Source organism: Silurus meridionalis, chromosome 6 (assembly GCF_014805685.1).
Source record: "Silurus meridionalis isolate SWU-2019-XX chromosome 6, ASM1480568v1, whole genome shotgun sequence".
Classification (NCBI taxonomy): Eukaryota; Metazoa; Chordata; class Actinopteri; order Siluriformes; family Siluridae; genus Silurus; species Silurus meridionalis.
This window is the reverse complement of record NC_060889.1, coordinates 19353576-19364747: the sequence shown is the minus strand read 5'-3', so window position 1 is coordinate 19364747 and position 11172 is coordinate 19353576. Positions and strand designations below refer to the sequence as shown.

At 37.6% G+C, this 11172-nt stretch overlaps 2 protein-coding genes across 2 annotated transcripts; both read left to right on the top strand.

Annotated features, from left to right (window-relative positions):
- The first annotated feature begins 543 nt into the window (after window positions 1-543).
- Window positions 544-3438, top strand: cited1 (Cbp/p300-interacting transactivator, with Glu/Asp-rich carboxy-terminal domain, 1). The gene is given in 3 exon segments (XM_046850714.1): window positions 544-795; window positions 2511-2713; window positions 2716-3438. Coding segments are annotated over 2 exon segments (465 nt in total). The 5' UTR covers window positions 544-795; window positions 2511-2523; the 3' UTR covers window positions 2991-3438.
- Window positions 3439-6780: 3342 nt separating this feature from the next.
- On the top strand, window positions 6781-11172 carry rps4x (ribosomal protein S4 X-linked). Its single transcript, XM_046852620.1, has 7 exons — window positions 6781-6883; window positions 7371-7448; window positions 7570-7750; window positions 9431-9528; window positions 10082-10253; window positions 10405-10562; window positions 11013-11172. Exons 1-7 carry the CDS (start codon window positions 6881-6883, stop codon window positions 11112-11114), a joined length of 792 nt encoding a protein of 263 aa, XP_046708576.1. The 5' UTR covers window positions 6781-6880; the 3' UTR covers window positions 11115-11172.

Sequence of the window (11172 nt, the reverse complement as noted above, 5' to 3'; positions counted from 1 at the left end):
CACATGTTTTAAATTATAGTTTTGATGCCTTTAGTGTGACTCTACAATTTTCATAGTCATGAAAATAAAGAAAACTCTTTGAATGAGAAGGTGTGTCCAAACCTTTGGTCTGTACTATATATATATATATATATAAAATGTATTTATTTATAGACACACAACATCGAGGGTGTGCATAGACTGCATTTGTAAAGCAATTTTGCCGTTTGCAGTTGGTGCATTTATATTTCAGAAGACTAAAACATTTATAAGAGGTATAGCAACATCAATGCTTCCCTCACTTCTTTAATTTATTGTATGGAAATAGGAAATATTTAAACATGAATAAAGACAGACCCACATTTGATTTTATATCTCTTGTGACTCAAACAAGTTTTCTAACATGTTTAACTAGTAGTCTGTTCTGCTGATGATTTTCATTATAAAAACATGTTTAATTGAACTTAGAAAACTGTTCATTGCGTTTGAATCCCGTCCCAATGATCCGCTCCGCGTTAATGAGCCGACTCCACTGAACGCGATCCGCGCGCGCGCGTGTGTGTGTATTAAGGCTTAGTGCCTTTGATTGAGGAGCTGGACTCTGTGATCGTGCTGAGGGAAGAGAGACAAGTCTTCAGTCTTCAGCAGATGATACACCGCGCTTTGCATCTTTCCCAGGAACTTGTCAACACATGCTTTTTTGTTCTTGCTCGTTTATTTATCCTGCAGATATTTCAGTTATTTTATGACCAGCAGCCAGTCTTGGACCCTGTGTGATAGGAAACCCACTACGAGACATTGCTGACTTTTTCAAAGGTACATTTTCACAAATAGAAATATGTGTGAGGAAGCTGTATCTATTTTATATCGATTATTTTCCTATCTATTTATTATTTTTGTGTTTTTTAATTTTTATTTTTATTTTTTTTTACTTGTGTATATATTTGTTTGGACTTTTTTTTCTTTAATCAAATTCTTTAGTTGCAGGAATATTTGAGAATTTTTTGTATTTGTATTTGTTTGTATTTGTTTTTTTGTTGTTTTTTGATAGGGATTAAAGAGATAAGAAAAGTCTTAATGTTTCACTTCTGTAACACGTGTAACTTTAAACATTTTTATACTGCACCTCCTGGAATTCACAATCATTAATTTAAGATGTTGGTTATTAATTCATTTTCATTTCATGTTTTATCCTGGAGAATTCCTTGGACAAAAATTTATACCAGTATCCATATCAGTTGGGTAAATGAAGCAAACTTTAACTAACTTATAACATAATTAGTTGTGTAAGAGACACCACTAATGACTGGCTAATCCCAACCATCTCTATGGTTATTGATACGAGAGAGAGAGAGAGAGAGAGAGAGAGACTTGGCTTTAGAATCATTCTTAAAACAATGTCTTACTTGTGACATTACTGGCACTTTAAATTGTTTTCTTTGGGAAATTATCCTGGCACACAGGACTAGATGAAATGCTTTTTGTATTGAGTATATTACACACTTTTTGTCATAATTAATCTACATTTGTTCTGAAGTAAAATAATCTTACATATGAAATTCTCAGTAGAGATATATGTATGGTAAATGCAATAGTTCAGGACTTTGATGGACAAGTGATTGAAACATTCTCCCGCCGATGTGTGTTTGGTTAACGCTAATGACGTTGTAGGCTTAACCAGTTAAGTTAGTAACTGCTTCCAGGCAATAAATAATGCACACAAAGACCTATCATGAAGATCCTGAGCTGAATGCCCTACAGCTGTCAGCGTCAGGGAGGGCTGATGAGATGAGCTTGTGCTCCTTGCTAGAGGCCTGTTACAGCTGCATGCCAGCCTTTTGCAATTATGTCTTTCCACTAAACATGAGCCTAAAGAGGAATGCAGGGAAAAGGGGCAGTGTGAATGATTAAATGATTAAGTGCCTCAAAGTCAGCCTCATGACTCTCACACTGTAAGTGATACAGGATCACATGACCACATTCATAGCCTCATAAATGGTTGCACTTCATATTCTGTTCTGTAATTTGATGAATTATTAGTGAAATGATTCATCAGCCCTATTAAAGGGTTTGCCTGAACAGTTTCATGACTGCTTTAAGATTATGAAAACAGTAATGGTTGTGCATGTTAATAAATAGAATGTTCAGAAATAATTTCTTCACTAAAAGTCTGTTCAACATAAAAAAAAAAAACTCTGGTGTGCTCGGGTCATTTCTTCCCAATACTCATTTTTACGGCTATAAATTGCTGCCCATTACAAATGTACAGGTGCAGCATAGTAATTACCAGAGTCGACTAAGTGCTTTATAATTTAGTTGATTATGCATGATTTATAATAAAATTACTCAATTGACAAGCTGGGGCTTCTTGTTGGTTAGCAAATGCATTTTGGAGATACAGAGCTATATTTCTTGTTGGAGATTTTATCTAAATATCAGTGTTAAGGGGTGATTTGTGTTAGGAATGCCATATCCTCATGCACGACACTGCACTGGTTCACTATTTGCACAACTTCTTTTTTGTGTCACAGGTGTCACCAGGTAATGAGATTACTGCTGCTCTCCAGCTCAAGCATGAAAGACCGTGACTCTCTGTCCCTTCTGCACTACACAAACTCTGGCAAAACAGGCCCACAGTACCCCCCTCCTAATCTCCACTCTCCCTCCCCAGGCCTCACGAAGTCCCAGCCCTTCTGTCTGCAGTCCAGTCAGCACCTCATAGCCTCCATGCAGCTGCAAAACTCAACAGTCACTATCAGAGCCTGGCTGCCTCCTCTACAGTCTCTTCCGGATCCAACAGAGGATTCGGCAGTGCTTCGATGAGTCCAGCGCAAATCTCTGGCCCAGGGATGGCTCAAGGGTCTGGGATCATAGATTCTGATCCAGTGGACGAGGATGTCTTGATGTCTCTGGTAGTGGAGCTCGGTTTGGACAGGGCTAATGAACTTCCAGAGCTGTGGCTGGGCCAGAATGAGTTTGACTTCATATCAGATGTACCTGCTGGGTGCTGACCCCCTAAAAGTCCCGAATCACTTTTTGGCTGCCTATTTTTTTTTTGCACCTGAGACACTGTTGGCTCACAAGATTTGTTTTTGAAGTCTTTTCATGACTATGTAAGCTGCAAAGGTATTAGTGAGTATAGACTCTCACAATCAAAAGACTACTTGGACAACCCCACAGACAGGCTCTTTTGAGACTAAAACTTGGTAACTCTATTTACATTGAGGTCTTGCTTGTTATAATCCTTTTCAAACTCTGATTTCAAAGTGGTGCAAGAATTTCTCTCAAGTCACCAGACATGGAGCTAAATCATTAGCTTCACACATGGACTGGACCGCTAAACATGTTATCAGACATGATTTCCCCCCCAAGTCTACTAAAGAATCAGCATTGTTGGATCGATCTTTTTTTTTTTTTTTTTTTTTTTTTTTTAAACTGGTATACTTCACCACCAACAGTCAACATTTCAATAAACATTATGTGAATCCACAATGTATTTCTTCTGAAAGGTGATATGCTCATGTACTCTCTAATGGATTGGCTGCTTCTTCTCTTGCCACCTGCCATCTGTGGGTTCTGTCCATACAAGCAGGCGGGTGGTGTTTTTGTTCTGCAATGGAAGGTGATCCTAAAACCAGCATGGGCTAGTCTTTTCCAAAATGCATGTCATCGTAACACTCCTTTCCACTGGGGTAACCTGATCTATCAGACAGTTTTCCATGGTTAAATATATTAATGATGGACGTGTCCATTTCCTCCACTGATGGTCTCACTTATGTCTAGAAGGGTTGTGATCAGCAGCCGGAAATTGATGAGATTATTTCAAGCAAAATAAATAGTTTAGAATATGATCTCTTACAAAAGCACTATATTTGTACGTGTTTAATCAATATTTGTCTTGCATAAGAATAGAAAATTTTAGAGCGATCTAAAAGACTCAAAGATAAAGTCATGTTCTTTAGCGTTGATTAATGCAAACTTGTGTTTGATAAAAAGATTGCTTCATTATTTTTGGTTTAACAAAACTGAATGAATCATATGTGGTGATTGTGTTTTTTTTTTTATAGCACTTTCCTTTCATCTTGTGTATTTTTCTACAAAAGATGTAATTACTGTTATATTTAAAATATGTACTCTGTTATGTTGTTCTTCAAAATATACATAAATAAAAAAGTACAGGATTCAAACCTTGTATTTATTTTTATTATTGTTTTTGATGATAAAGATATGGGACCTGAAATGGAGGGTTTAGCAGAATACGGTGAAATAAGACATGCACACTAATTCATTATTCATTAAAATGGCCTTATAGCTATTTATGGCCTAATAGCTACAATTAGTGAATCATTTAATAAAAGTAAAGAGTTCAGATTTTATAACATGTTTTATATACAATATTACTGGTAATTCTTCACACCTATCATCTCCATTAGGAGAAATACAATGATGAAGTCCAAAATCTTTACATTTACAACTAAAGATGTCATAGTTGATTGCAATGCAATATCTTAAACCCTTTTTTTCTTTTAAATGGTACTCTTGCCTCATATTTCTCACGAATTAAGGTATTAGCATTTAAGAACCTTTTATTCAGTTCAACTCCTTTTTGAACAGCTTACTAATATTAGGTTAAACGATATAGTGCCATCTAGTGGACATTAGTGAATCGTCTACGTTCATGATTTATTATTACATTTTTTTCAAAAATTCAATTAAACTCAATCTTTGAGTAGTGAAAACAAATACTGAGTAGAAACATTAGCACGCAAAATTAGATTTTTTTTTTTTTTTTTGCAATCACTCTTAGAACAGCAATCATTTTGAAACCATCTACATCTTAACATGTTCAGAATGGTTATGTCGCACTTATCAGTTATTCTTAAAGGCGTTAAAGATTTACTCCCCAAATATATTTGATAGCATTAATAAGCAGGGAGACCATTTATAAGCTTATGAATGTGGAATGGAACTCATGTGACTCTGTCTCGCTCAGTGTGAGAGTCATGAGGTTGACTTTGAGGCACTTAATCATTAAATCATTTACACTGGCCCATTTTCCTGGAGTTCTCTTTAGGCTTAAACATGGTGTGTTGTTGGTGTTGTAATGGTGTTGAGAAGATTTTTTGTGCCTGTAAATACCAAAAAAATACAAACACACATTAATCAGTGGATCATCCACTGTAAATATACCCAAAAGCATACATATAAAGCAGAGTACATGCATTACAGTCTATGTAAGACCACACAGTGTGTAACATCTAAAAAAAAAATTCACATAAAGCACAGAAGACTAACACCATGTAGCTATGAGGAAAGAGGTTGGACATGCTGGCCATCATACACAGATAAGTCACTGGCTCACTTTATCTACTATCATAAACAGAAAGCTGTTCTGTCCCACTGTCTGGTATTTCCTGAATGAGATTATCATTCATGAAGAAGAGATATCTGAACAAAAACAAAAACCTAGTACATGTTAAACCTCTAGCTTGATTTATCTGGGTCAAGTCACAAATATCAAAACTCTTCCTCATTTTTAATACTTTCACAGAGGATACACGTCAGTCAAGCTAGACATTTAGACCTTTTAACAGTTATTAATGTAAAATATTTCAATACTTTCAACACACTTCACCTATGGGAACCAGTACTGGGAAGGATTTATTTCTAGCCAGTGTTTATGTCTGGGAAGTGTTTATTTCCATGCAGTTTATTTTCAGTGTTTGTGCTCTGGAGATAAAGACTTTCCCATCTGATTCATTGATTTGGATCAATTTGAAGGCAGGATCACACATGTCCTTCTTTTAAAGGGCAATCTCATAGTGGTAGTTTATAATGATAATATTACAATACTATTATAATAAGATATACTATGGTGAAATGTTCGACTGCAATTGAGCGCCATATAAAATAAAATGCAGCAAACATATCTGCAGAATTAAGGTAGCAGGTGTACTTTCATTAAGTTGTATTAAATACAGGGGTGTTTTTTTTGTGTTCTGTTTGTTACATCAAGCAATTGTATTAATCTATAGAAATACAATTTTAAAACTAATTTCAAAATATCCTTTTTTTCCTTAACCGCACATGCATGCATGCGTGTGTGTGTGTGTGTGTGTGTGTGTGTGTGTGCATACAAGTGGGAGCAGAAATAAAAGACAGGAGATAATTTACATATAGCACATGCAGTAACATAAGTCTTATGAATCATTTGACATGATATGTAATACTTGTTAGAGAAGAAAAAGCAAACTTTTTTAAAGTACTATAATAATCCCAAAGAAATATTGTCATTTTCACATGTCCCGCTTGTCAGGATCAGCATTGGGGTGCAGGGTCATCAATGGTAAGGTTGCTGGTGCAGATAAGGTTAAGTGCCTTGCTTAAGATTAGAAAAATATTTTACTTACATGTCATATTAAAGCACAGTGAAATTCTTTCTTCATATATCCCACCATTGTTGAGAAGCTGGGGTTAGAGTGCAGGGTCAGACATGATACAGCACCTCTGGGGCACAAAGGGTTAGGGGCCTTGCTAAATAGTCCAACTGTGGTAGCTTATTGATATTGGGTCTTGAAACCCCAACCATATGAGCAGTAACTCCACTGAACCACCATTTCCTAAGACAACCTAAGGGAAGGTGTTGTCAAATTATATTCTGCTGAAAATAAATTTCATATTATAAAACTTATAATAATATGGTGCTTTTTTTTGTTTGTTTGCTTGTAAGCAAAATTTAGTAGTAAACACCATTAGAATTAGTGTTTAAACCCCGGCCACTAGAGGGCAGACGCGCTCGCGGAGTCCTCACATTGCGCTCTATCTGTCCCTCTTCACTAGCCGTAGTGCGGCATATCTTTCTTTCCCCGGAAGTTGGTGGCCCTTTTCCGCAGACTCCAACATGGTGAGCAGATTTCTTTTTTCGGCTCTCTTCAGTTTTCATCCACAACCATCAGAATATTTACATCGTATTAATCAACCAAACCATTCAAATAATCATAGTATCACATATGATGTCAATATAAATCTGTAAATGGTTGTAGTTTGATGAGTTTTTTTCTAATAAAGATGTTGAAAGTGTTTGGTGTCGGTTCTCCGCCACATTCGCTCTACATGGCGCCCTGAGGCAGCGTTTCGAAATGTAGCTCCTATTTTGCCGTTGAAAGGATTTAGTAGTTGTGAAAACGTGAAAATAAATGCGACAATTGTGAATATTGTAATTAAAGAGTGTTGTGGCACTTAAGGCCTCGACCGGTTTGTGTATTCGAGTGTATGACGCTAACTGGTTTGCTCTGTAGTGTTAGGAAAGCTAAGCATGTTAGCAAAGAATGAACAATGAAAACCCAATCAGGGACTAAAACAAATTGTTTTGTTTGTTTTTTTTGCATTAGGCCCGAGGACCGAAGAAGCACCTGAAGCGCGTTGCAGCGCCTAAGCACTGGATGCTTGACAAACTTACTGGAGTGTTTGTGAGTTTTCTTTCCTCTTCACGTGACTCTATAATTATATATTAATAATGATGTGTGTGATTGAACAAGGAAGTTTTCATGATAAAAACGTGAACACATCCATGTGGTTTGTCTGTTTTAGGCTCCTCGGCCCTCCACCGGTCCCCACAAGCTGAGGGAGTGCCTGCCCCTCATCATCTTTTTGAGGAACCGGCTTAAGTACGCTCTGACCGGAGACGAGGTCAAGAAGATCTGCATGCAGAGGTTCATCAAGGTCGATGGAAAGGTCCGCACCGATATCACCTACCCTGCTGGATTTATGGGTAAGTCGGGGTGGTCATGAGAGTAAACACTGAGTTGAAGTGATAGCTGAATAGCACCAGATCGATCTTAATGTGCAGTCGTTAAACTGGTGGCTTAACCATGTTCTAGTGAAGATAGCTTCAAGATTCAGAATTTGACATGACTTCATGCACATGTTAGATTTCAGATTTGTTCTTGGAGTTATTAGAATGATTCAGGTTTGGACTGGATTTACATAAGCAGGTGGAGTAATGTAATTTGAATCTCTCAGATTTTACACTCATCTCAAGTAAGACATTTTTCATGTTTGCACTGCTTTTTGTTCAACCTTCCATAAAATTACTGGTGTATGTAATTCAGGGCAACATTATTAATGTTAACAGGGCCTTTGGAAGTGACAAGTGTTAAGGTTGAGCAATCTTTTATAGAAAAAGGTTTATTATTTTTCAGTTAGTTTTGCCATTTTTAGTGATTCTGGTGCCAGGGGCAGTGGTAGTCCAGTGGTTAAGGCTCTGGGTTACTGATCACAAGGTCAGCGGTTCGAACCCCAGCACAGCCAAGTGTTGAGCCCTTGAGCAAGGCACTTAACCCTATCAGCTCCAGGGGCGCCGTACCATGGCTGACCCTGCGCTCTGACCCCAGCTTCCAGATGAGTTGGGATATGCGAAAAAACTAGAAATTTCCCCACTGTGGGACGAATAAAGGTTAAATTATTATTATTATTAAATCCTAAAGCAAAGACATTCTGAAAAATTACAGTGAAGGGAAAAAGGCTGCAATACAAATAAACGAACATGGTGCAATTGATATTTTCAGCAGTACAGAGCAAAAAAATGATTGCACTCACTCCTTTCTAAACCTAGATTAAAATTTCACTGAGTATATTTGTAAGAGAAGTACATTTGAGCAGGTTGGGTTGTAAGTTTGTACTGTGTTCACATACACTGTAAATACAGTCAACCATATTTGCTATTTATATATTAGTTACTTGCCCCATGAGAGGTGATAGAAGCTTTGCTTAATGGCACATACCCAGAAAGCTTATCCTCTCGATGTTACTTCTAAAAAAAAAAAAAAAAGAATTTGCCAGGTACATTCAGGTTTTTCACCTGATGGGCGCAATGGCTCTTCTAATGTATTCATAGATACGGATGAACTCTGAACTATACCTGGTAGAATTAAGTTTAGAATTAAAACAGGAGCATAAATGGTTTTACTCACAAGGCAAATGTTAATGTGTAGTTCATTGGGTAAAGATGTAGACATTGTAGTTTGATTATTGTGGAGTAATTTTGATGCTGAATCGGGATTACTGTGTTTATTCGCTGCTGTTTACACATCTTAGTATTGTGTGGATGGCATAGTGAAATGAGTAGTTTGTGTGTAACGGCTGAATTTTAAAAGCACAGTATAACAGATGGATGAGCTGTTAGATGTCCTTCCTCCAAGCCTGGCACATGTTGGAGTGTTTTAATGGAGCCATCGTCACTCACTCCGTGGGAGTTCAGATCGAATTGCCAAGAGGATATTAAATCTGATCTGATTCTTTGTTAAAACCCGATAGAGCATGATGCCAAGCTTTGTGAAAAGACCAGCAGGTTGTTGCACTATAAGGCCTGGAAATTTTGATGCGGGGGACTTGGAGTAGGTTGTATGAACAGCTGTTAAACAGTGTTACAGTATTGTGTCCTGTGTTGCAGATGTGATCAGCATTGAGAAGACTGGAGAGAACTTCCGCTTGATCTATGATGTGAAAGGCCGTTTCACCGTCCACCGTATCACCAACGAGGAGGCCAAGGTGAGCAGTCTTATTGTTGTGTAAATTTAAAAGGGTGTGTAACATGTTTTTGTGTAACATTAGACATTTGCGGTTCTTTGTAAACAACCTGGTTTTCCTTTGCAGCATTTAGTCTACCAAGTGTTGGAGGTGTTTAGGTTTTTAGTAAAAATCATATTTTTGGTTTGGACCTGAAACTTCCCAGTTTTGTTTTTTTTTTTTTTTTTTTTGGCTTTGTTTATTTTTTGCTCAAGACAAATGAAGGAAAACATGCAGGTAGTTGGTTTGAAAGAGGCAGATGTAAGTATGGAGGCAGTATGGAGACTGATGATCCGCTGTGGCGACGCTTAATGGGTGCAGCCGAAAGTAGTAGTTTACTTTTTGTTCATATGAATAGTTGGACTGGGTACAGCTATGCAGTTGAGGGTTAAAGGTCTTTAAAAGATGCCACAGTGGGAACAAGCAGCTTGGCTGTTTTTATCTGAACCTTAGGTGTCTGTTCAACTTCTTTACAACTTTTATAGAATCTTTGTATGATGTTGCATTAAAAAAAAAAATCCACCTGTGTGTTTAGTACAAGCTGTGCAAGGTGAGGAAGCTCCTTGTTGGCACTAAGGGAATCCCCCACCTAGTGACCCACGATGCCCGCACCATCCGCTACCCTGATCCCATGATCAAGGCCAATGACACGGTCCGCATTGACCTGGAGACTGGCAAAATCACAGACTTCATCAAGTTTGACACTGGTCAGTACTGCTATTATTAATTCCTTATTAATTACTACGCTAGTGTACTAAAGTAACTCATTACTGATATAGCAATTAGTAAATTACACTGTAATCAATGTTAGAATTATTTGGCGATTAACATTGCTGCTGTCTCTCGTCCTGTGCGTAGGTAACCTGTGCATGGTGACAGGCGGTGCTAACTTGGGTCGTATTGGTGTCATCACCAACCGAGAGAGGCACCCTGGCTCCTTTGATGTGGTTCACGTGAAGGACAGCACGGGCAACAGCTTTGCCACCAGGCTTTCCAACATCTTTGTCATTGGCAAGGTGAGTAAGAAATGGACAAGTCTTCTGCTAGTAGCTGCTCAATGTTCTGTAGTCATTCCTATTGTATTGCTTAGATTTTCTCTTGTATAATGTTGCGTCAGTTAGGATTTCAGATAGTAAAACATGACCCTGTAAAACATTTTATTGTTGGCTGGTGGATTTCCCACTGGTCTCGTGTACTTTTCTGCATGTTTTTTTACTCAGATTTTTAAACTTCCCATAAATGTGAGCTTTTTTCTATCATTTAAACAAGTCAAAGTTTATTCATATTCCATGAGCAACTTGTATTGCATAAAACATGCTTATTTGACTGAAGAATCTTTGGAATGAGTTTGGTTTCGGTTGCATTGTACACACACATTATATTAGTATCTACAGCATTGTAAAGTCTGTAAACTTGCTGCTTATAGCAGGTTTTTTAATCTTTTGTCTGGTTGTTCATTTAACCAGGGTAACAAGGCATGGGTGTCCATTCCTCGTGGAAAGGGTATCCGTCTGACCATTGCTGAAGAGAGAGACAAGAGACTGGCTGCCAAGCAGAGCAGCAGCTAAGTTCACTCAGGACTGGCTTTCCCAAACCCTGGTTTCAAATAAAAAATATTTACAACAA